The 23,507-nt window shown below is 55.3% G+C and overlaps 6 protein-coding genes across 6 annotated transcripts; 3 read left to right on the forward strand and 3 right to left on the reverse strand.

Moving 5' to 3' along the window:
* The first annotated feature begins 3,880 nt into the window (after nucleotides 1-3,880).
* BDZ83DRAFT_599635 (kelch domain-containing protein) lies at nucleotides 3,881-6,266 on the forward strand. The gene has a single exon (XM_060506993.1). It carries the CDS (start codon nucleotides 4,338-4,340, stop codon nucleotides 6,099-6,101), a length of 1,764 nt encoding a protein of 587 aa, XP_060371074.1. The 5' UTR covers nucleotides 3,881-4,337; the 3' UTR covers nucleotides 6,102-6,266.
* Nucleotides 6,267-6,562: 296 nt separating this feature from the next.
* Nucleotides 6,563-7,835, reverse strand: BDZ83DRAFT_599636 (NADH-ubiquinone oxidoreductase 24 kDa subunit). The gene is made up of 3 exons (XM_060506994.1): nucleotides 7,585-7,835; nucleotides 7,165-7,455; nucleotides 6,563-6,979 (listed from the first exon to the last, which is right to left on the reverse strand). Exons 1-3 carry the CDS (start codon nucleotides 7,708-7,710, stop codon nucleotides 6,605-6,607), a joined length of 792 nt encoding a protein of 263 aa, XP_060371075.1. The 5' UTR covers nucleotides 7,711-7,835; the 3' UTR covers nucleotides 6,563-6,604.
* A 1,032-nt stretch (nucleotides 7,836-8,867) lies between these two features.
* On the forward strand, nucleotides 8,868-11,835 carry BDZ83DRAFT_294434 (uncharacterized protein). Its single transcript, XM_060502206.1, has 3 exons — nucleotides 8,868-9,379; nucleotides 9,449-11,382; nucleotides 11,437-11,835. The coding sequence occupies exons 1-3, from the start codon at nucleotides 9,211-9,213 to the stop codon at nucleotides 11,509-11,511; spliced, it is 2,178 nt and encodes a 725-aa protein (XP_060371076.1). The 5' UTR covers nucleotides 8,868-9,210; the 3' UTR covers nucleotides 11,512-11,835.
* Nucleotides 11,786-13,786, reverse strand: BDZ83DRAFT_294394 (transcriptional regulator of RNA polII, SAGA, subunit-domain-containing protein). Its single transcript, XM_060502204.1, has 4 exons — nucleotides 13,447-13,786; nucleotides 13,100-13,389; nucleotides 12,931-13,042; nucleotides 11,786-12,878 (listed from the first exon to the last, which is right to left on the reverse strand). Exons 1-4 carry the CDS (start codon nucleotides 13,679-13,681, stop codon nucleotides 12,160-12,162), a joined length of 1,356 nt encoding a protein of 451 aa, XP_060371077.1. The 5' UTR covers nucleotides 13,682-13,786; the 3' UTR covers nucleotides 11,786-12,159.
* Nucleotides 13,787-14,396: 610 nt separating this feature from the next.
* BDZ83DRAFT_565604 (Spc97/Spc98 family protein) lies at nucleotides 14,397-17,156 on the forward strand (the record flags this gene model as incomplete). Its single annotated transcript, XM_060503774.1, has 2 exons — nucleotides 14,397-14,542; nucleotides 14,621-17,156. 2 exons carry the CDS (start codon nucleotides 14,397-14,399, stop codon nucleotides 17,154-17,156), a joined length of 2,682 nt encoding a protein of 893 aa, XP_060371078.1.
* A 1,782-nt stretch (nucleotides 17,157-18,938) lies between these two features.
* Nucleotides 18,939-22,614, reverse strand: BDZ83DRAFT_646456 (uncharacterized protein; the record flags this gene model as incomplete). The annotated part of the gene is made up of 2 exons (XM_060509967.1): nucleotides 18,939-19,703; nucleotides 19,759-22,614. 2 exons carry the CDS (start codon nucleotides 22,612-22,614, stop codon nucleotides 18,939-18,941), a joined length of 3,621 nt encoding a protein of 1,206 aa, XP_060371079.1.
* Between the last annotated feature and the right edge of the window lie 893 nt (nucleotides 22,615-23,507).

Genomic DNA, 23,507 nt, shown 5'->3' on the forward strand with positions numbered 1-23,507 from the left:
TTTCACAATCCCACCTGAAAAATTGAACCGAGCAAGAACAGGAGAGAACTACAAACTTTTTTCCCCCGGTAACCCATGCCACGGAATGCCATCCTAGTCTAGTTTTCATTGCCGCGCTGCACCTCTCCGTCGCAGAGTTCTCCCACGATGCGGCCAAGGAAACCCATACTCAAGCGCGCTTCTAGACCAACGGAGCCGCCAGTCCCCAGTTACCTCGCCCATCTACGCGCCCGTGGCTGCTTCAAACATGGGATCCGGCTGGCGTTTGAGCACTATCCCAGCCTGACCAGCGGCTGCTCGAGGAGAACGGCAGCGGTAGCGGCAGCAAGGAGCCGTGAGGCTCCAACACTCTCGCCCGCTCACTCGACATACACGACGAGACGACCACTTACACCACTATTACACGGGTTCACTACGTCCCACACTAGAATCCCACAACCAGTCAACCACACCTAACCTACACCTACACCAACAGCAGCGAGCGTCCGTTCACTGGGAAGGAAACCTCGAGTTGGGTGGGCGGCCAGCGAAACCCCCGAGGAATGCGGCTCACGTTGCGGTTTCCCATGCCTAGCCCAGCCCAGCTTTCCGCCCTGGGCGCTAATCGACACGTCCGACGTAAGGGATGGGGACGGGGGGTGGAGAGGAAACGGATGGAGGGGAACGACTCTAAGCCTCTAAGGATGGGCAGAATGCTGACCTGTTCTTCTGTTTGGCTATTGGATTGTACTGTAGATACCTTACGCTCGCCCTATCTCTTGCATGAGAGAAGCGTTCCGGATTATTCTACCGTCCCCATGAGTGGAATAGATCTGTAAAACGAAGCGGTAGGTAGGTGTACGTAGAGGTAAGGTAGGTAGGCAGGTAGCCGTACCCGCCGCGCGTGTTGGGCCGCCCATCGCCCATCCATCGATCTAAGTTCTGACACGGATTCCTTCGTTTCCATTCCTTTCATCTCATATCCCGTAGGGCTCTCGAAGAGGGCGAAGGAACATCCGTAGGAATAGGAAGACCGGGGTGAAGAGAGAAGAGTAGGGAGGAGGAGGGGGGTGTGAGTTGTGTAAGACTTAGACGCAAGACAAAGTACATGCAGTTGCCTTCCCCGCGGCCCCCAATGTGTCGAATTACGGAGTTACAACCTAGAAACCCGGATTTATTCCCTTGTCTTCTTTTCTCTGCCGTTTCTGCTTTTTCCTTTTCTCACCCGACGCCTATGGGGTGGTGGTGGAGTGGTGTTCTTGGTTGTTGGCCGCAGCGGCGCGGCCCAGATAGAACGCTAAGTAATAGGTACCAGGCAGGGAAGAGAGGGGGGGGGGGGGGATTAGACGAGACACGGAGTAGTAAAAAGTACAAGACACGGATCGAGAGATAGAGACCGAGAGGGCTAAGACGGTACGGGGAGAGGGAAGCGTGGGAAGCTCTCTTCCCAAGGCGGAACCGACAAGCCGTCAGCACTAGTACGCGTTGGACACACCGGCCGATCGGTCTATGCAAAGCTGAACTCCATCGAACACATCAACACCCAGAGAATGGAACAGAGTGATTACCTAGACACCTTACCATGCGTACCATGCCTTCCCACCCGCGCCGCGCGCCGTATGCGCGGACGGAGATGGAGGGGCTTAGCCACGCAACGCAGCTCTTTCGCATGCCGCCAACGGTTCTCCGGTTTTGGGGGGCTGGGTTGGGCCGGGCTGGACCACAACCATCTGCCAGCACTGAACACACACATCTACGGTGTCAGTCTCCGTTCACACCTCCTCCCGTCCATCCCGCGCGCGAGTGCGCGAAGCGAAACGAGCACCTCGCAACCTGCGACTTTTCACTCTTTTCTTTTTCTTGCACTTCTGGTAACTGCGCCGCGGCGGCTGCTACGGTGGGTACGTTAGCCGACCCGATGCAAGCACGGCGCTCCAGAATGGATGGCTCTGCGCCTGCAGCGTTTATCTAGATGAGCTCTTTATTCCCCCCTTCCATGCGTTGGGCAGTGCCGCGGATGTGTTCCTTCTTGAGGGTAGCTTTGCGCACGATGGATGGTACGTTGCAAACCGGGGTGTGTGTGCATGATCATGGCGGCATGGCCCCCAAAAATAAGGTACAACCAACAGGGCTGGGGATCTATGACGACGATGGTGAAAGCTTTGGACGGCGTGAGGCGGCCATCTTACTATTTTGGACTTGAGAGAGCGGGATGGAATGGAAAAGTCTACTGCCTGGTAGATAGATAGGGTGCTTTTCGCGGCTGAGGCTGATTGAAGGGACTATGTGCCGGCATTTGCACTCTCTGTTGCGCTACTGTACGCCGCCTCGTGTTCCAACGTAGAAAGCAGCCCTCCAGGTCTTACTTTCTCCCCTTGGCTCCTACTGATGACGATGTTCTTCAATAGCTATTTTCAATATAAGGGGCTTTTCGGTCTCAGAGTCTATCTCGAGTGATAGTCTGATAGTCTTATGCATGTGTGGTTCGTATTCCTCCGTAGCTGAGTGCTAGCCTGAACGTCCAACACGCCGTAGCCCAACGAAATCGTGGTTGATCAAAGGTAAGATCGCGGATCTAGAAGCTGAAACATGGCTCTGGAACGAGCTCCAAGTCTCTGGAGGAAGGTGTCAGGATTGCACTTACAAGCTGTCACGCGTCGTTTGGAATAGCAGGGGGTGGAATCCAGCCGGAATCCTTCTCGGAGGAAGAACGCCACGGTAAGCAGCTACGTAATCCGGTTCTCTCGGTCCAGCGGGTGGCTTTTGATGCTTCGGTACTTTTCTTTCTGTAGCGGCATGTGCCACATTGTTACGGTGCGGTTTCGGCGTTGTCATTTGTATAGTCCGGTATCTGGACGGCTCTGGGTTACGGGGCCGGAGCCGGTGTGGGTCAAAGAGGCGGCGAAACCGGGTAGTAGCCTTGATGGCCGGGCCGAGGTCACCCTGACCGGAGAGCCGATGAGCAGGCATACTCTTACCTGAGTACCTTCCTGATGAAGGGCGCTTAGGCAGAATGATACGTAGTAATTATCTGTCTTACATGTTCACGTCCCTAAGCAGGTAGCTATTGTGAGAAAAGGGCAACCAGCCGTTAAACGGCCAAACAGCCGAATGCCTCTATCGAGAACTGCCTCGTGGCTCCCCAAAAAGCGGGCGCTGAGATGATAATCAGATGCTGCTGACAGGAGAGAAACAAAGCGATAGAAATGGCCTGTGCCCGATGACTCGGCGGCTTTGGTGTAAACGGTCCCGCAAAACTCGAAGCGAATGCAAGGAACGAGCAATACGAGGATTTCTATCTGCTGGGTACAGATAACGTGTAAGGCATGCGATCGTTTGTCTACGAGATCAGCTTGTGATTGGGCATTGCTGTCTCCAATATACAGCTATTGAGGGGCCAAGGTGGGATCATGCTGGGTCGTGTCTAGAGGGGGGGATGCTGTGGCACCGTTGGTGTTCTCTCAGTTGGGCTGCCGTCAGTCTGCCCGGCGATCAACAAAAGGATGCCCTGGGCGATATCCGTAAGGTTTGCGAAACATGTTTTGATGAGCGTGTTTCCCGGGCGATGAAAGCCAAGGATCGCTGCCCGGGTCGAAACAGGTTGGCAGTTGGATGACTGTACACCTCAATTGAGTCCCATTTCCAGCTTGCGTTTCCAAGGAACACCTAGAATCAGGGTCTCCTCCTGCCAGTGAACCCCCAAAAACGGGAGGTCCCCTGCTAAGAATCCGGCGAGGAAACCCCACCAACAGCACTGCCGACCATAGGTGCCTGGCTCCGTCCGCTCAGATGCACGGCAGGCATGCGTATGGCGTCCCTGATAGGATGAACAGGACGGGTAGCTCTTGGAAGCCTGCGCCCGCACCCCGCTTCCCTCTGCAAGCTGAGCCATCCTCCATCGCACAAAGCCCGCGCCGCTGGCAACAAGCGTCTGTGTGATACGAGAGAACGAGATGGCAACCTGCCTTACCTTGGATAGTTTAGAAAGGGGGAAACTCTCTTTGCCAATGATCCATCTCCCATATCATCTGTCAGACCAGATTCTATCTTACTTGCTATTGCCTTCGTTGCTCCCTCTCTCTCTCACCCATTCATCGCCGTTTGATCCGCATCCGGAGCTTGTTTACACTGCCCGCTTACAACCCACCAAAAAAGAGGCACCCTGAGCTGAACTGAGTAGAGCACCGCTTCGCTACGTCATATCATTAAGGCCAATCCCCGGACATCACATCAGCAAACGCAGTCAGCATACAAACCCGACTTCATCTGGACCCAATTCCGCCCACTCTTTTCTCTCCTTCCTCTCTGTCACCTGGCATACGATATTCCATACCCTGAAGCAGCGCCAAACAGCAATCATGGAGTCTTTTGGAGCTCTCAAGCGGCGGACGACCGAGATCCTCCAATCTCTCCCGCAGAACCTACCCAATATGCCCAATGTCAAGAGGCCGTCCCTGTCCAGCGGCACCGGTCCCAAGCCAATGAAGGGCACATGGGAACGAATCGACGTCCCGCCCCTCGCCCGCTCCTCCCACACCGTCAACGTCGTCAACGGCTCCGCCTACGTCTTTGGCGGCGAGGTCAACCCCCGCGAACCAGTCGACAACGACGTCCACGTCATTAGGCTTCCCTATAACAGCGCCGGCGCCGACTACTACAAGATCAAGTCTGCTCCTGCAAAGCAGTATACACCGCCCGCCGACCCCGAGCCCGCGGCGAAGCTGTCGGAAGAGAAGGTTGACGATGAGAAACCCGAGGCGTCCGGCGAAGACGTCGAGGAGAAGGCCGCCCTGAAGGAACAGCTCCTCGACGAGGTATCTCTCGCCTCACCAGGCGTCACCGGAGAAGAAGGGGAAGAATACTCTTCCCTCGGAGCCGGCGAGCAAACCACAAGTGCGCCCACCGCAGCGGACAAAGGCAAAGGCCCCGCCCTACCCGAAACCCCCGTCCTCGGCGACGTCCCGGGCCCCCGCGTCGGTCATGCCACCGCTGTCATCGGCAGCCGCATCTTCCTCTACGGCGGCCGTGGCGGGTCAGACATGACACCCCTTGAGGAGGCCGGCCGCGTCTGGGTCTTTGACACCCGCACAAACTCCTGGTCCTTCCTCGACCCCGTACCGCCCGCTCCCGGCGTGACCAACCTCCCCATGCCCTCCCCGCGCAGCTACCACTCCGCGGCCGCCACCGACCGCCCGCGCGACTTCGCCCCCAAGCACGCCCGCGCAAAGCAGACCTGGCGGGCCTGGGCCCAGGGCGACAGCGCCGACGTCGGCATTCCCCAGGCGCCCATTGTAGGCCACGCCGCGGTCAACGCCACGGACGAGGAGGACGACGGTTACGGCACCTTCTTCGTCCACGCAGGCTGCCTCGCCAACGGGGAACGCACAAACGACCTCTGGGCCTTTGACGTGCGGAGCCGGGTGTGGAGCCAGCTGCCCTCGGCGCCCGGCCCCGCGCGGGGCGGCGCTGCCATCACCGTCAGCAAGAGCCGGCTATTCCGCTTCGGCGGGTATGACGGCAAGGGCGAAATCGGCGGCCAGCTTGACTTCATCCACCTCGAGATGGACACCTTTGACGACGGCGTCTCCAAGGGCGAGATCGCCGTCCACGGCCGCGGCGGCTGGCAGAGCATCGCTCAGGGCGCGGGCGCAACCCCCGGAGCCACCGGTGCTGGTGAGCAGGAGATCCACCTCGTCCCGGGCCAAACGTGGCCCGGTCACCGCAGCGTAGCGGGTCTCGAGGCCGTCACTGTCGGCGCCGGCCGGGAGTACCTCCTTCTCATCATGGGCGAGCGCGAGCCCAGCGCGGACGGCCACGCCGGCGCCGGCGCAATGTGGGACGACGTGTGGGCATTCCAGGTCCCGCCGCTCGGCATGACGGCTGCTAGCGTGCGCGACGCCATGTTGCAGGCCATTGGCCGTCCCACGGGCGAGGGCAAGTGGACGAGGCTGTCGACGGAGCCGTACGACGACGATAACGACGACAGCGAGCCTGCGCCGCGCGGGTGGTTTGCGGCGGCGGCGATGGGCGATGTGGAGGAGGCTGGCGTCGTTGTCTGGGGAGGATTGAGCTCTGAAAACAAAAGATTGCGAGACGGCTGGATCTTGAGAATCCCCGAGTGAGGGTGTCAAGTCTCAAATTGCATAAAAACTGCATACAGTAGATGGTCGGGGTTTTGGTTCCAAGGTTCATATATCAAACTAAGCAGATTTCGAGCGGCAAGTCGATAGCAAATGATGAATGAAGAACAATTTATCACGTTTTAACAAAATAAAATAAAAATGGGAAATTAGGCAGATATCCGCGGTCTCCGGGGGGGCAAAGGACAGAAGACAAATGAATCTCTAAACCGATCCCATGCATTCCGAATACAGCACATTTGTGTTTTATATACAAGCCGGACTCCCACCGGCTCTATTCCATTTCGCTTTGAGCCCCATTTCGTGGGCTTATCCCGAACGTACGCGCATGCGTCAAGGTTTTTCTCCTCGCATATCCTCTGTTCGTCCGCTGTTCTCTCTATCTCTCTCTCTCTCTCTCTCTCTCTCTCTCTCTCTCTCTCTCTCTCTCTCTCTCTCTCTCTCTCTCTCTCTTTCTCTCTCTCTGGGTCGTGACACTACTTTTCTTACAAATCGCTCCGCGTCACTTCGGGGCCCCACGGCTCGGAGGTGAGGTTCGTCAGACCCTTCGAGTTTTCGCAGGTTTGGCGACCGCTCTTGATGGGGCCGGGCTTGGGGACCTGGGCGGCGGCGGAACCACCGGTGGCGGCGGCGGTGGCCTTGAGGGCGTCGAGGAGCTGGACGGTCGTCTCGGGGGTGAGATCCTCGTAGTAGTCGTCGTTGATCTGGACCATGGGGGCGTTGACGCAAGCACCGAGGCACTCGACCTCGAGAAGGGTGAAGAGGCCGTCCTTTGTGGTCTCGCCCTGCTTAATGCCGAGGTGGTCGATGATGGCCTTGACGATTACGTCGGAGCCGACGCCGCCAAGTTGGCAGGGGGTCTGTTTTTAAGTGTTAGCGACGATGCCTGTTTCTACTTGAAAAGTGTGATATCGGTCTGAAGGTTCCCGCAGCAATTAGGTATATCAAAGATGTCGCTTTCCCGCTATAACCTGACTGCGAGACCTTCGGAGAGTGCCGATTGTACAGGTCGAGCGGACATATCGCAGATGAATAGCGGACTTACAGTTGTGCAGGCCTGGATGAAGTACTTTCCGACGGGAGTGCGGTTGTACATGGTGTAGAAGGATGCGACTTCGTAGACGCGCTGGGGGGGCATCTCGAGCATGCGAGCAACCTCGTTCATGACGCTGATGCTGGTGAAGCCGTGCTGGCGCTGGCCGAGGTCGAGGATGGGCATGACGGCGGCCTTCTTGTATTGCGGCGGGTAGCGCTTCAGGATCTCGTCGATGACGGCCTCATTCTCCTTGGTGAACTTGAAGGGGACATCGGCGTTGTTTTTCGGGGAGTCGCGGTGCTGTTCGGACATGAGAGCGTTAGCGATTGACTCGGGAGATGACGTACGCCAGCAGCAATTTCGGAACGTCGGAGAGCCCTTGCAGCATTGCTACGAGGACAATTGACGTCGGAAAGCGAGGCGGCTTACCACTTGGAGGGTGTCACTGGGGCGGACGGCTGTGAGGGAGAAGGCGCGGAACTGAGGCCTCGCCGCCCGACACGTTGCCGAGCGGAGGGCTGATCTGAAGAGGAGAGGAGAGAGTCTGAAGGCCATGGCGAGGGACGGTGAGTGGCTGCTCAATTGGCGATGGCGGCGAGAGAGCGAGGAGGACAGGCGACGCTGGGCTTTGGGATAGTGCGGATATGTGCTGTTCGTTTAGATTCGGGAGGTTCAAAAGTCGTGAGCTCTGCTTGGATAATGGATCGCTGTGATTGGTCGAGCCGACTACTGCGTGCTTAGGTAATGTTCTGGGTCGGTGGAGGCATCAAGAGGCAAAAGGTCGACGAGTAAGCGTCATTGAGACTTGCACAATTCGCGCACAACTGGGTTTATGCAGGGACCCGTTTTATCCGCGGCGTGTCTCAATGTCACCGGCACAGCCAGATATCTCAGCTTTTGCAGGTATTCCTTTCGCAAGTCTGGCCTGGGCGATCAACCAAAGAACTCTGCAAAACGGCGATGAAGCAAGCTATCTGAAGCCGACAGAAGGCTAACATACTACTAAGGAAGCAATAAGCTCCTAAATTCTACCCCATTTCTTGCAGACGTTGCTACTGAATCACAACCGAGCCTCTACCTCGGACGGAGGCGGCTCCAAAGCGAGACATTGGCCGTCTCTGGATTAGTCTGCTTACAAAGATGGAGAAGCTGTCAAGACCACCCAGAATGTCGGTTGGAACGGCAGCGATTGACCAATGCAAGGTTGACTCAAGCCTCAAATCTCGTGCGACCACGATCTTGGGGTACTCGTACACCTCCCTAGGGATCCCATTATTCAATTGCGAATACTTCCATTTGACGAGACGTCTAGTTTAAGCTTGCCAAGAGTACATAGAAGAGTGAGAGAGGGCACAATAGTAGCCGCTTCTGTCCGCTGACAAGGTCACTGGATGACATCAGGTGGAGCACCTGGAAGCTCTCGCGCACGTTCTTCGCCATTCCGGCAGTGGATTACCCAATTGTGGCTCTATTTCATCGTCTGAGGCAGATCACGGCAGAACTGAGAGCTCTCGTCTCCAACAGAGACCTTAATGGACACCTCGCTGTATCTCGGTGCTTTGCACAAGCGAGTCTCCGGACCTGGATTGCCTGGGGTCGGTTGGTACCGCGATTCGTCCTAGACCTTTATCAGACAAGAGCGAGTGGGTGTGGCACCCAATCGCAAGTTGAACGAAATGGAAACCCTTTCAGGAAACAAGACGTGTCGTCGTCCGTCCGGTCTTTACGCCGTGCCTTTACTCCTCTTCAATCCCCAACTTTTCCGGTAGCTCGTACTACGGATTACCCGCCATGCCTCGGTTCTTCTCCCATCTTCCCCAGCTTTGCCCAGACGCATAGCTTAGAACCCCCGCATCGACAGGGGTCTGATGCGGAGATCTAGCGTCACGAAGCCTGGAGGTGCTTCCCCCCAGGTTTAGATGCATCACTTGTAAGCCATGGTCTCGCCGGGATAGACTCGGCCATTGGCCGATAGGAGAGCGCGGGGGGTTAGTTATCTGGGGTTTCGTCTGGAGCTCCTTCGCCTGGAAGGGTATCCGTAGGCATGCAGTGGTAATGGGACTAGAGAGAAATCCACTTTCGAATTGCCGTTTTCCCCATCTCCTCATGGCCCTGGTGGTATTTATTTCAACTGAGCGTCTGCCGGCTGCTACCTGTCTTGGTTCTTCCTTCCTTGTAGACAATAAAAAGACGAAGACAGATCCTTTCTGTGATAAGACAAACTGTAAGTTGCGGGTCCTGCCCTTTCTCTCACAGAGACACCCCTCACGATCGCTGACTCAAACAAGTTCAGTAATATCATATTCCTTTTTCCAATCCGACGAGCCGCGGTCAAGTCAAGGACTGGGATCACCAGAGAAGCTCAGAACTTTATTGCAGCAGGTCCCTTCAAACAGTGGCGTCCGCTTGCCTTCCGTCCCGCATCCGGAGAGGGCTTCATATCACGCTCGAATCTCCAAAAGACGACAGACCTACCTCACAAACGCCAAACGCCTCACTTGGAATTACATCCTCATATTTTTCTTGAGTAATAGCATCCTCTTGAAAACCCGTCGGGCGGCAAGCTATCGTTTGGACAAAACCACACATCTACACTTCAACATGCCTATCGAATCACGGTGGTCGGAGCCCATCCCGAACTGCTCGCTGCAGACATGGATCTTTGGCTCCTCCAAAGCTCCCCTCTCCGATCGCAAAGCATTCTATGACGGCGATAGACCAGACACCCACTTCCTCACCTTCTCCGACTACCGCCTCGTGGCGAAGCAAATCGCCCTCGGCCTACAAGCGGCGGGCCTCAAACCCGGCGACCGCGTCCTCCTCTTCTCGGGCAACAACCTTTTCTTCCCCGTCGTATTCCTCGGCGTCCTCATGGCCGGCGGCATATTCACTGGCGCCAACCCGACCTTTGTCCCCCGCGAACTGGCCTACCAGCTCAAGGACAGCGGCGCAACCTTCATGGTCGCCGCCGAGGGCAGCCTCGACACCGCCCTCGAGGCGGCCAAGGAGGTCTCCATGCCCGCCAGCAACGTCTTCGTCTTCGACACCACAGTGCCCGGCTCAAGCGCGCCCGAGAAGCCCGCGCGGGGCGGCGCCCGCCACTGGACGGAGCTCATCGCCCCGAGGGCGCGGGCCGAGACGTTCGAGTGGGTCGAGCCGGCCGACGCGCGCACGACGACGTGCTGCCTCAACTACAGCTCCGGCACTACGGGCGTGCCCAAGGGCGTCGAGATCTCCCACTACAGCTACGTTGCCAACGGCACCGGCGTCGTAAAAGTCGCCGCGCTAGAGCCAGACCACGAGGCCTCCGTCGCCCGCTCCGTCGGCCTCTGCTTCCTGCCCCTCTACCACGCTTACGCGCAGACGTACTTTGTCGCCAACTTTGCCAAGCAGGGCATCCCCGTCTACATCATGACGGGCTTCGACTTTGTCAAGATGCTCACCTACATCCAAAAGTACCGCGTCACGCAGCTCGTCAGCGTGCCCCCGATCCTTGTCGCCCTCACAAAACACCCCATTACCGCCAAATTCGACCTCAGCAGCCTCGAGACCGTCGGCTCCGGAGCAGCACCCCTCGCGGCGGACGTAGCACGCCAGACGGAGCGCATTCTCAAGAAGCAGGACCTCATCGTCCGCCAGGGCTGGGGCATGACCGAGGTCACCTGCACGGCCATGACGTGGGACCCGAACCGCCTGATCCGCAGCGCCTCCGTCGGCGAGCTCATGCCGAACTGCCAGGGCAAGCTCGTCGACCCCGAGACCGGCAAGGAGATCACCGAGGCCAAGGTCCCTGGCGAGCTCCTGATCACGGGCCCGACCGTCATGCGCGGCTACTGGCGTAATCCCAAGGCCACCAACGAGACTATCGTCACCGATGCTCAAGGCAACCGCTGGCTGCGGACCGGCGACATTGCCTACATCGAAGAATACAGCACAGGCGGCCTCTTCCACATCGTTGACCGCATGAAAGAGCTCATCAAAGTCAAGGGCAACCAGGTGGCCCCAGCTGAGTTGGAAGCATTGCTTCTTGAGCGTCCAGATGTGGCCGATGTTGCCGTCATCGGGGTTACCATTGACGGAGAGGAGTTGCCGAGGGCATATATCGTCCGGTCAGCTGACACCAATGCTTCTGGGGAGGAGATTGCAGAGTGGCTGGCAGGTCGGGTCGCCAAGCACAAGCGTCTTAAGGGCGGTGTTTCATTTACCGATGTGATTCCCAAGAACCCCGTAAGTCTTGCTACTCTGTCGCTTGTGTGAACATTCGGCTAACAGTGTAAACAGTCCGGCAAGATCTTGCGAAAGATTCTTAGAGAAAAGGCCAAGAAAGAAGTTGGCGACTCGATTGCAAAGCTATAGAAAGAGGATTATCGACAAGAAGAACTGTAGTTATTGAATGGCACTCAAAGGCGGAGAGGGTTTACATAGTTTCAAAGTAACATACAACTCAGGAAGAACAAAGTCACCAACCTCAAGAGTGGCTCCCCGCTGGGAACTTCCGATAATGTTACATAAATTCGTCTATAACGTTCCACTGACTAGAGCTACCTTTCGCCCACCTTCCAAATATGTGGCTCACTTGAAGTGAGCAATAGGGTATCGTCCATACTGTACAGAACCCTTCCGTTGCTAAACAACCTTGAACTCCCTGCCCCCCTTGTTACTTTGATGAAAGCGTGCACAAACCATGCCGTCCTCCTCTATCCCTTAATGCAGGGTAAAGAACGATTTCAAAAACTGACCAAACTTGCCAAATGGCGAAAAACCCAATGACGCCTTGCCTGATGCCAATGCTTATGAAGCTCGATGCTGGAAACCGTGATCTTCGAAGGTGTTAAGATGACACCTCGATCAAACCTTTCGGCTTCGACGTGACCGAAGCGACCTTTTATTCCAGCCCCACAAGCGCCCCCAATCTTTGTAGACGGGACCGATACCTTTGAGAAAGCGCTTGGCGTAGACCTTGTCTCTCTGAGCAACCCATGACCGTGTTGGTGGTTGTCCGTACTATGATCCAACTGCCAGACACGAATCGAGAACAGAGTCAAGGGAGCTCATGTCTTGAGGCTCTGCACCTTCCCACCAGGGCTCCGAGTCAATTTCCATTGCATCGACATGGCCGTTAGGTAGCTGCTCTGTGATGACCGGTTTGATATCAGAAGCTTCCTTCTTGGCTCCAGGAGGTTCGAGGCCTGGTAGCCAGGTGTAGTCGTGCCAATTCTCAAGCTCTCCTTCACGGTAGCCATATGATATGGCTGTATTTATAATGGGGAACTGCGCCAAGCCGCTATCGGCCATCTCCAAGGCAATCCGTACGTCCGCCATGCCAAGGGGTCCACGCTCGCTTGCTGCCTTCGACTCAATAGGTAGAAGGCCGCTCTTATCGCGTGTGAGGTCACCCCGCAGGGCTGCATCCTCCTCCTTGACGAGCTGGTGTCGGTACTTATGAGTTTGGATCCACTGAGTTCCTGCTCCGAATCCAGCAGTGGCGCCTTCTCCTGGACCATTGCTCTTCGTCTTGGCAAATATAGCGGCCAGTGATTCCTTGATGAATGTTTCGGTCGCAACTGTCATGAAGTGCGGCGCATCCTGGACGTGACCGCTAGTAAGTCCTGCCTCGTAGCAGAACGGCAGCATTCTGCCTTCAACTACAGGGGCATCAGGGAACTCGCCAGACTCCCCGGCCAAGGGCTGCGCAAAGCGCTTGCGAATCTCCAAATCGAAATCTACAACTCAGTTAACCCTCGGCCTTGACCAGCGAGCATAGATTCCACTTACTCATCTTATTTATACCACCAATGCCTCCTGCGCTTGGTGGTACATCGGCCGGTTTAGGCTGTCGTCGGTGGTGGTCCAGGAATACATTAGAGAGACTCTCGTAGGGGTCGAACTGATGAACCTTGACGTTAGCATATCGAACTTTAACGAGCTTAAGACGTGTACTAACGTCATTTCCAACCAAATCTTTGATACGCCGACGATCTTTGGTGGGCAACTGCATCACATCGCCCTTAAGACGACGCTCCGCCGCATCTCCCGATACAGGCTTACTGCCAACGGGAGCAGTGGGCTTATCGTTGGCGCTGACCCAAGGGGCGAGCCCCTGGTCGGGCATCTCCCTTGTGACATTGCCGTATATTGCAGCAATTAGCTGATTATGAAGGTGTTCCTTTTCGCCATTGGGGGATGTGAGGATGGGATCAATTCGTTCTGAGTACTCGGTCTGATTCAATCGACCTGGGAGCGGATGTTAGCTTCCGAGTGATGATTGCGCGGATATCCGGAGTTGTTTACCGATGAGAAACTCTGTGGTTGACTCCTTGTAGATGACCCATGCTTCCGGGCCGATGGCCTGCTTCAAGGCGGTATAAAGCGGCTCTAGGTCAATGCGGGCGGGTATGATCTGACTTGTTTTGGCGGATTTGAGAGAGCCCGGAGGTTGGACAGTGATGGATTTGGTGGAAAGTGTCGGCGTGGAAAGATTTACTGATGGGCGGCTGCTCAAGGCCGCGGGGTCGATGTCGGGCATTGCGACACGGGATGCCAGACAGGCAGATCACGTCGTCGAGCGTATTAGTGGAGCTGAGCGACAGTCGCGTGCAGCAGCAGCGGCGGCGGGCAGGACTCGGCGCAGTGCGGAAAAGACGTTCATGAGTAGCATAGAACGAAAGAGGATGACAATGCGATCGCGAATTCGGTACTATCTCGATGGACGGGGCATGTTGTGGGCGCAGGCGTGATGACGAAGGTCGGAGGTGATGTCAAGTGGTTGGGTCCGGCTCCGTCTCGTACAGTGGAGGAAGACGGGATGCGATTGAGAGGTGCTGCACTGCTTTGTCGATGGAAATTTTGCCGAACTGTCTGACGACGAAAGCCAGGGGAGGGCCGAGCCTGGGGAAGAAGTAGCGGGGACCACGATTTAGTATGTGAGCTGGGAGGCTGCAAGGGTTCAGAATACATCCGTGGGCGCTCTGACCACTTCGGCGTGAGCCCCTGTAGGCTGCTTGCGACTGGCATCAGCAACACTGTGAGCCTGTGAGGTCGCGTCCGGCGCGTCTCTCTCAGCGGGCTGCAATGCTGCGAGTACATCAACGAAATCAATGCGATATATGACAACGACCGGCGCATGTTCTGCTCTTCACCGCGAGCTTAACCTCTTTTTCTCCACTCGCTGTGGCAGCCCACCCAAGAAGGCTTCACCTTGTCTTTGAACCTCGAGGTGGTCAGTGTTCGGCAATGCCATCATGTCCGCCAACCGCGAGCATCGCATTGCCGGTGCCGTCGACAGCCTAATCGCACACTTGGTACCCAACGACCCTCATGAGGACGATGCTGCGGCCCAGGATAGACACGACAACTGTTTTGAGCTGGTCAAGTCAATTTTGGATGCGTAAGTCTTATACACAATGGCGAATTTGAGCGATGTCCGACCACTTGTATGCCATGTTGCTGATCGGTCAACCTCTAGCCCCGCGTCCCCCGCCATTTCCTCCGATGTTAACCACGCCTCCGATCTGATCAAGCGGAAGCTCATACAGAGCAACCCAAGTCAAGCGCTGCGCTTCTCAAACCTCTATACACGTCTTCTGTCCTTACCAGTCTTGGGCCAGAAATGGGCTATCCTCTACCTCCTCTATCAGCTCGGCGACTCACCCGATCCAAGTGAGCCGCTGCCCCTCGTCCCACCGAAACCTCCACAAACGCAGCGCGACCCGTTCAGGAAACATGAACGAGAACGGTCGTCCAAGAATTCTACACCGATATCGAGGCAAGAAGAAGAGCAGTTCGACGATGCTTTTGCGCCAGAGGGATTAAAGAACTTTCCCCCAAATCACAAAAAGAACAGCAAGTCTATTGACGAAAGAGAAAAGGACTCAGAAAAGGAAAAGGAGAAGGAGGCAGATGGCGCTGAAACGGACAAGCGACAAGTGAACTTGAAGTCCACCTTGCTGGCCGATAATTACGTCGAGATCGACCCTTCCGAGACGGTGCTCTTACGAGATCTTCCCTTTACTCTTCAGGGATTATCTTCGACTACCTTGCCCTTCTCGCGACCTGACACCATCACATTACCCCCGACGTTACCATCTCCGATCATCTCTCTCCTCCACACAGTAGCCGAACCGTCTTTATTATACCGACGCCTCGATGTCTTTGTCAAGTCCCCCGCACAGGGCTTGCTGAGACAAAGTATTCGAGCCGCCATAGGCGGAGAGTTGCGGTCTTATCTTAGCCTCGTCGCCACTCTGGAGGGTCAAATTCGCAAAGCCTTGTCTTCCCTAGATGAATCCGCTCCAAGAGGTGGCATAGGAATGGCAGGTGTCACATTGAAGAGATGTGTAGTATGGACGCGAGAAGCTACGATGGGGCTGCGGCTTATGAGCCTCATTGCCGAAGAGTCAGAAAGTAAAAGAGGTGGACAACTCATCTCCCTCGTACACGGATTCTCTTCTTCGCATGGTGACCCCATGGTTGCAGCATTTGCCGAACGTCTACTCGTGCATGTCACACGCCCTTTTTACGATATTCTGCGTCGATGGATATACGATGGCGAGCTACTCGACCCATTCCGCGAGTTCTTTGTCAAAGAACAGAAGCAGTCGGACGAGCCAAAGACGGGCGGAAACAGTGTATGGGAAGATAAGTACGAAATCGACAAGGATATGGTCCCAAGTATTATCACTCAAGACTTCGCCCAAAAGGTCTTCCTCATTGGCAAATCTCTCAACTTTATCAGACACAGCTGCGGCGACTCCCAGTGGGTCGAAGACTACTCCAAGGCGGCCTCGAAGGAGTTGCGCTATGGCGACACGGCAACCCTCGAGGCTTGGATTGATGAGGCATACAAGACAACCATGAAGCGTCTCATAGACCTCATGGCCAACAAATTCCACCTATTCGAGCATCTGCAGGCGTTGAAGAATTACATTCTGCTGGGACAAGGCGACTTTATCGCTCTTCTTATGGAATCTCTCGCCGCGAACCTCGATCGTCCAGCCGGCGCACAGTACAGACATACTTTGACGGCTCAGTTGGAACACGCGATTCGCGGATCCAACGCGCAGTACGACTCGCCTGAAGTCCTACGCCGCCTTGACGCCCGGATGCTCCAGTTGTCCCATGGCGATATTGGCTGGGATTGTTTTACGCTGGAGTACAAGATCGATGCTCCGGTCGACGTTGTCGTGACCGACTGGGGCAACCGCCAATATCTCAAGGTGTTCAACTTTCTGTGGCGCATCAAGCGCGTCGAGTTTGCCCTCGCCTCTACTTGGCGCAAGTGTATGACAGGTTCACGCGGGGTGCTTCAGAATTCCGACCCTGTCGTTGTGCAAACTTGGAAATCAACGCGCGGCATTCTTGCAGAGATGATTCACTTCATTGGCCAGCTACAATACTACATCTTGTTCGAAGTCATCGAGTCCTCTTGGAACGAGCTTCAGAAACGGATACATCGCGAGGGCTGTACCCTCGACGACCTCATCAAGGCACATACTCGATACCTCAACGACATTACACACAAGGGCCTCCTAGGCGCGCGGCGTAGCGTCCGACACGCTGATATAGCCACTGGCGAAGACGACCGCACCTCATACCTGTCTCAGCTCGGCGACCTCCTGCGCGCCATGCTCAGCTACCGCGACTCCGTCGACGGCCTCTACAGCTGGAGCGTGTCCGACTTCACGCGGCGGCAGGAGGCTGACGTGATGCGTATCTCCACCCGCGGGCCTCGCCACCAGAAGAAGGAATCCATGCCCGGGGGAGACGGCGAGGACGAGAACCCGGCCGTCGCGTCAGAGTTCCCTGTCCTCCAGGACCGTCTGCGCCAGCTCGGCGCTACGTTCCGCACCCGCCTCCAGATCCTGCTGGGCGACCTCGCGTACCAGCCGGACGTTGACATGCGTTTCCTCGGTGTCGCCATGAATTTCAACGATGTCTATCAGCCCTCGAGGAGGAAGACAAAGACCACATCGACGGCGTCTGCAAACACTTCGAGGGCTTGAACTGTGGAATTGTGTGGGAACGAGACATGGGAAAGCTGAATCGAAATTTTTTGGTGCCAAAAGGGAACTGGCATTGGAGTTGAACTAAAGCTGAACAACAGGAGACGGCACAGATGGAATGGAACGAACGCCTAAAGCGAGTGCCACTTAACCGGCCCCACAAGCGCAACGTGATCTCGATCGCGTGGGAAATGTCGCGTTCCCGGCTCTAGTTCTAGAGTCGGTACGGAGTAGTGATTCTCAGAGGAAAGCTTTGGGGGCCAAGCGAGGCATTCGAGGACTAAGACAAGCTGGCCACGCGATTGAGCGGAAGCTCCGCGGGAGGAAGGTCAATCAGCCGCTGGGCTGAGGAGAAATTCACATTCCCGTTCGCGAGGGTAGAGAGACATTTATAATTAGGGCGTTTGCAACTTTTGCATACCTGGATGAGCGGATGGGAAAGGCGGGAAAACACAACACCTGATTGGAGTTTTTACGTAGAAGAATCCAGAGAAGCCTCTCACGAATGATGAACTATCTTACCTACCAATCCTCACAATAATTTGTCACTTTGTAATGAACCGCCTTTCGCGTGGCTGTTCTTCTACCCTGTGAGGTTCGCCAAGTGCCACAACGGCGTCTATGGAGGAACTCACAAACAATGGAGATAGGTTGAAACACAGGCAAACGGCATTCACACTTAAACATTTGGGACCTTGAGTGAATTTTTAATGAAAAGTTCATAACTATCATGCCATTTCGTCATGGAATCATGAGCCAAAAAAGATTGCAACCTTCCCAATGACAAAGGGAACAGGCGCAGTCTGGCCAGGAGATGATCTATCTGATCCTTGGGTGAACACGTATGATACGGTTACCATGCAGAATTTCCTCGCAAGAGAAGAAACATGTAAAAAAAGACAACCATACCCAGGGCGATGAATGCGCTCGAAGGCACAGAACAAAAGAGAAGCCCGTTTCCATTCCTCCTCTCCCAACCGCCAGCCGATACTCTGACAAAATTACTCATATGTACATGTTGTGATGCACGTGCAATGCAGCCCGGAGCCTCCGTTTCCCATCGAAGCCTTTTTGGTACCGTCATTGTCCTATGGTGCTGTGAACCAGAGACCCATAAGGAATCGCGTGTTTCGAGTCTGTCTAAAGCCCGGTTGTTTTCCTGGTTCCCGTTTTTGTTTTCGTACTCGACGCCAAGGTTGTTGCCGAGACGGTGCCTGATCAGACACGTCTCTCAGAATCCAGATCTAGTCTATACACGAAAGTCTCGTGGCGGCCGCAGCTCAACAATTGATGAGCTATACCACCGAGCCGCCAGACTTTCCAACTTTTTTTTTCGAAACAAATGTCTCTGGCGATGCTGTGCAAGCGAGTGCCCGCGTATAGGCATGCCGAGAGGATTGACGCCAAAACTCGTTCGCGAAGTCGAACAGTTTGAAATCGTGATATGCCGCTAAGCGTACAACCAAAGAGGAAGACCATGGTAGTCTTCACAGCAGGTAGTGCTGAACCCGCCACAAGGCTGAACCGTAGTATCGTGATTTCGTAAGGTGTACGCCGCCGCAACAAAGTAAATTTCGATAGCCATCAAAGACTGCGAGACACGAGCTCGCCTTCCAACGCCATCTTCCAGAATTCCAATTCGAATTCGCCGTATCCACTGCAAGGGAGATTCAGCCTGAATCGATCAATCCAGACAATGCGTTCTCTACGCACACTGCAAATCCAGAGCCGTGAGTAAAATTCCAAACCGACAAAGGCGGCATGTGTACATGACGGACGTGTCTAGACGTCCATCATTTCTGTGTCTTCGTCCACCAAGGTGGGAAGGGCGGTTGACTCGCTAGGTCCCCAGACACCTTCGAAAACAGTCGCAGCTGATCTGCGACGTTCCGCGACCCACGACATCGCCGTAGTGGTTAGTAATTGTTGAATGGTGGGTCGCTCACTGGGCTCGGGCCTGACCATCCAGCGGACGATTTGATCCAGTGAGCTGGGGTGGAAAGGGTCGCTCATAAAGTCCGGAGGGGATCTGAGCTCGGTGCGCTTTCGTGTAATGAAAGGGCTACTCTCGTCGTCCATGACCACGTTCACCCGAGTAGGGGCGATTCCCGAATGCAGGCTGATATCAGGAGCACTGGTCTGACCGAGGAGCGGGTCGTCCAGCGATTGCATAGTAGGAACACCAGCGGCGTCTCGGTATGAACTAGTCGTAGTGGTGGCGCTGAAGGTCAAGCTAGGAACCTCGGATAAGTCACCAGAGCGCAGAGCAATCCAAGTAGGGCCATTGTCGGGGAGAACGACGTTGGCAGCCATCTCAATCAGGATGAGACCGAGTGAGAAAATATCCGCAGGCTTGTTGAAGTCGCCTCGAAGGATTTCAGGGCCAATGTATTCTCTGTCTCCCTCGGCGTCGACGCCCTTGGCAGCAGGCCATTCAGTAGCCAGGCCAAAGTCACCAATCTTAAGAATACCCTCAAACGTAATGAGAATGTTCGCCGGCTTCAGATCGAGATGAATGAAACCAGCTTCGTGAATGCTTTGAAGACCCTATCTCCAAGTCAGTCATCAGCCGTCGCAAACACATAAGGCAATCTTTACTCACCAAGCCAATGTCGTGGATGACCTTCCAGATACGGAAGTCATCCAGTCGGCCTTTGCGACCAACATTGCTCAAGAACTTGTCCAAGGTACCTTCGTCGCAGTATTCGGTTTGGATATAAAGGTATTGGTTGTATTCCCAGCTGTCAACGTAGTGGATGACGTGGTCTGCGTGTGTCAGAGCCTGAAGTGCGTGCACTTCTCTGAGCTTGGCCAGACGATCCTTGGGTCCAGTGAATTGGCGGCGTGCCTTCTTCACCGCGTAAATGCGATCGGGCTCGGGACTCTCGCGGGGGTTCTTCGTCGGTGTTCCACTAAAGACAGAGAGGAACGAGGCGCGGGAGTATCCGTTCTTGACAACGCGGTAGACGGAAGAGAACTCTCCCTTGCCAATCATCTCGACCTTGTCGAAGCGGGAATAGAGTGAGTCTTCGACATCGCCACCACCACGACCGGCATTGACGGGGGTCATGAGGTGTGTCGAAGTGCTTTGGAAGGACTCTCGGCCAGATGGTGTGACCGGGGTGGTTGTGCTGCGCGTTGACTCGGCCGGGTTCGAGATTGACAGGCAGCTGGCATCGGGAAGAAGAACATGAGATGAGGGAGTTCTTGGGGAGCGTTGTTCCACAGGGCTAGCTATATGGTGAGGAGTAATCTTAGCCAACATGTCCATTTGATGGTCACAATCCGCTGTGCTGGTACAAAGTCGGGTCCGCAATGGCGAAGGAGCACTAAAACCCCTTCCAGACCTCGATTGACCAAAAGACGGCAAAGAAAGACGCTGCGTGGGAGACAGTCTATCGGCCAGAGAGCTAGTTGAACCGAGCGGAGAACTCGGAAGGGGGCAACTGGTACTCTTGTCGTCAGACCGCTCCTGAGCGGTATACATACCAGTAGATTCTCTTGAGATCATCGGCCGCACAGCCGACATGGGAGGTGGAAGTGACCTCTTGGCGCTGGGGCTTTCGATGCTCTGCTCGCTCAAGTTGCTCAAGCTGGGAGTGAGGCCCTTGCTCGGTGTGAGTCCATGTTTTGTAGGAGTAGGAGGGGCGTCGATGTCAGCCCCAAGGCCGATGTTGAAGTTGGTGTCTAGGGAGAATTTCTTATCATCATCCAGACTCAAGACACTTCCTCGGCGTGCATGGCGGGATCCGAGTCGTTGGAAGATGCCGAGACCCTTTCCGGGATTGCCGCCAAAGGTGCTGCGTGACGGGGCACCAGGGGCCACGAACGGAGTTGAAGGCATACCGCCAAACGAGTAACGGTTGTTCTTCTTGATTGCGCTCCCAGGCGGAGGCGGAAAGGTGGCAAAGCCGTTGGTTGGCTTCTTACAGGGCGTATCAGGCATCGTAAGCTTGTTGTCTTCCTCGGGGTTGCGGTTGACCTTTGAAACGAGCCCTGTAGACATGAAAGCTCCCGCCCATGGCTTAGCCGCCTTGAAAGGTGTGACAGTCTCATTTTCCTCCTGCATGAAGAGTGGCCGAGAAGAACCGTAAGGCATCGACTTGGCGAAGTTGAGCGGAGCTCGTGGCTTTTCAAAGACGTAGGGAGGAGGCATGCTGTTGTTCTGCTCCTCGAGGCTGTTGCCAGACGTCGAGGTCACCAGCGTCTTTGACAGCGGATGAGGCTGATGAGAAGAACGCTCAATAGGATGAGCAGAGGGATTGGGCAAAGGCCCATTCGAGTTGAAGGGGCTGTCCCGGGGAAGCTGAGGAGGGAGAAATTGATCCATCGATAGGCGGGGTCGGTTCTTGACGTTGGGAGTTGAGAAATCTCCGCTCATCTGAGCCAAGTGGCTCGCGCCAGACTTACGTCCCCATGAACTCCGATCATGCTGTCTCTGCTGCAGCGTTGAACGTCGTAGAGAGCCGGTTCTTCTCGGAATCTGAGGCGGGGTAGGCGATGGGAGTGGCTCTCTGGGGGCAGGAACGCTTGGCGAGCCAAAGAGCTCGTACTCTCGCTCACGGTTCGCCTCATCGTGGATGTCAAAGTTGGTCTTGCTCGGCGTGTTGCTGGTATTGTCGAAGATGGTGAAATCAGATGCGTTTTGACCAAAGCTTGAAATACCGTGTAAACTTCTTCGTTTCGCGACTGGGCTACCCAGCGACGCCTGATCCAGATTCATGATCGCGTCGCTGCGTTTGAGAGCGCCCGATCCTGGTGCTCCTTGTGAATCGCCCTGACCTTCCAGATGCTTGAAAATATTCGACTGTTGAGCGTGGCCGGATACGTCGAGATGAAGGCTATGGCGTGATGATTTTTGGAGGGACGATCGGGAACGCGGGCTCTGTTGTGCAGAAGACTGGTTATTTTCCTGGCCCGAGGCCTCCGAGCTTGAAGATGAGGAAGGAGTGGAATTTACCCCCGAATCTGTTGTAGCGTTGAGCGCGCGTTTGAGGGGGGATTTAGGCGATGTCCTTAATCGAGTCGCTGGCCTCGAGGGGCTGCCGATTGCTTTTGCTGATTTTGCCGAGCGTAGAGAAAGTCGAACACTAGGGCGAAAGGGTGTAGCAAGAGTTGGTGGAGAGCTAAAGGGCGTTGTCGAGGTCATGGAAGGAGGGAGCCCCGCTGGTGTATGGCTCTGGAAATCCCCAAAGTTGATGTTGTTGTGGCTGCTGCTAGGAGGCGTAGGGGTAGGAGTGTATCGTCGGCAGGGCGATTGTTCTTGCACAGGAGTATGGGAACCGCTGTGTGAGCTCTCTGAACTGGGGGAGCTTGTACGCGCCAGGCTGAACTTTGAAGGTGATCGGGAAAGGGACCTTCGCAGGCTCCGGACTGAGGATGCGAGCACATCTACATGATGGACGTGCGTGGGGCTAGGAACAGTGAGTGTTCCGCCACTGCTATTGGAGAACGACATGGTGAAGGTGTTCTTGGTGTCGTAATGATTGGTTGTCTTTCTTCTGGTGTTATTGTTGGTCGCTGTCGAAATACAAAGAAGAGCAGATTCACTTGTAGGAAGTGATGTGATTGTGTAGACGGTAGGTGTGCTCAGCAAGCAATGAATCAATTCTTGTTCCAAACAATCTGTCGCTGGTATTCGTCGTCGTATACTGTTCCGCTGATGAACCTATGGTGTTGGTAGGTGGTAGAGCAAAGCGCGGTCGATGGTGATATGCCGTAGGTGTTGAGGTGAGGGCTAGGTAGAGCGCGTGGTGTTCTGCCGTTCCGTTGACGATCGGAGGGATGCTGACTACGATGACGAGACGTAAGGGCAGCAGTCCCAGGGCGCGGAAGGTAGAGAGTACGGAGTAGTGTCGTCGTTGTTTTCGTGGAGTTTATCCCAAGATGGTGATAGGACTGGACGTGTGTTTAGGGGTCCAAGGTGTGTATGTGCCAGTACTGGTTACACGTGGACGAGGCGAAGTGGCCTGGTCAGCCGGAAAGGGCGCCCTCGTTCTTGGTGCGATGATGGGTGTGGACGCGATGTTGCAGAAAAGAAGGCTGAAAGAAAAGGAGGAAGAAGAGGGTCCAGGCAGGAGGACAAGACGAGGCGAGGCCAGAGTAGGTAGGACCGTAACGTAAGGTAGGCAGGCAGAGAAAGAAGGGACGGGACGGGAGCGCAAGTGCGTCTACTGCATGGCGCTAAGGTCTGAGGGGGATGGTTTGGACAAGTCGAGCGAGCAGGAACGTTCAGGTATGCGTCTTGCTTCGCATCTTCATTCCGCTTCAGTTGGCGATTCGTGATCGGCAGAGGACCTTGTCAAGTCATCGCATGAAGGGACGGTACCGGTAGATGGATGGGTTCTTGTT

Source organism: Colletotrichum acutatum (genome assembly GCF_030867785.1).
Source record: "Colletotrichum acutatum strain CBS 112980 chromosome Unknown BDZ83scaffold_4, whole genome shotgun sequence".
NCBI lineage: Eukaryota > Fungi > Ascomycota > Sordariomycetes > Glomerellales > Glomerellaceae > Colletotrichum > Colletotrichum acutatum.

Coding starts and splice junctions, on each gene's coding strand:
- BDZ83DRAFT_294394 (XM_060502204.1), bottom strand. CDS start 13,681: ATGCCCGACATCGACCCCGCGGCCTTGAGCAGCCGCCCATCAGTAAAT. Junction 13,043..13,099: donor AAGATTTGGTTGGAAATGAC/GTTAGTACACGT, acceptor AAGGTTCATCAG/TTCGACCCCTACGAGAGTCT. Junction 12,879..12,930: donor TGGTGGTATAAATAAGATGA/GTAAGTGGAATC, acceptor ACTGAGTTGTAG/ATTTCGATTTGGAGATTCGC.
- BDZ83DRAFT_599636 (XM_060506994.1), bottom strand. CDS start 7,710: ATGGCCTTCAGACTCTCTCCTCTCCTCTTCAGATCAGCCCTCCGCTCG. Junction 7,456..7,584: donor CCAGTGACACCCTCCAAGTG/GTAAGCCGCCTC, acceptor ATGTCCGAACAG/CACCGCGACTCCCCGAAAAA. Junction 6,980..7,164: donor TCATCCAGGCCTGCACAACT/GTAAGTCCGCTA, acceptor ACTTAAAAACAG/ACCCCCTGCCAACTTGGCGG.
- BDZ83DRAFT_599635 (XM_060506993.1), top strand. CDS start 4,338: ATGGAGTCTTTTGGAGCTCTCAAGCGGCGGACGACCGAGATCCTCCAA.
- BDZ83DRAFT_294434 (XM_060502206.1), top strand. CDS start 9,211: ATGGGACTAGAGAGAAATCCACTTTCGAATTGCCGTTTTCCCCATCTC. Junction 9,380..9,448: donor TTTCTGTGATAAGACAAACT/GTAAGTTGCGGG, acceptor AAACAAGTTCAG/TAATATCATATTCCTTTTTC. Junction 11,383..11,436: donor ATGTGATTCCCAAGAACCCC/GTAAGTCTTGCT, acceptor CAGTGTAAACAG/TCCGGCAAGATCTTGCGAAA.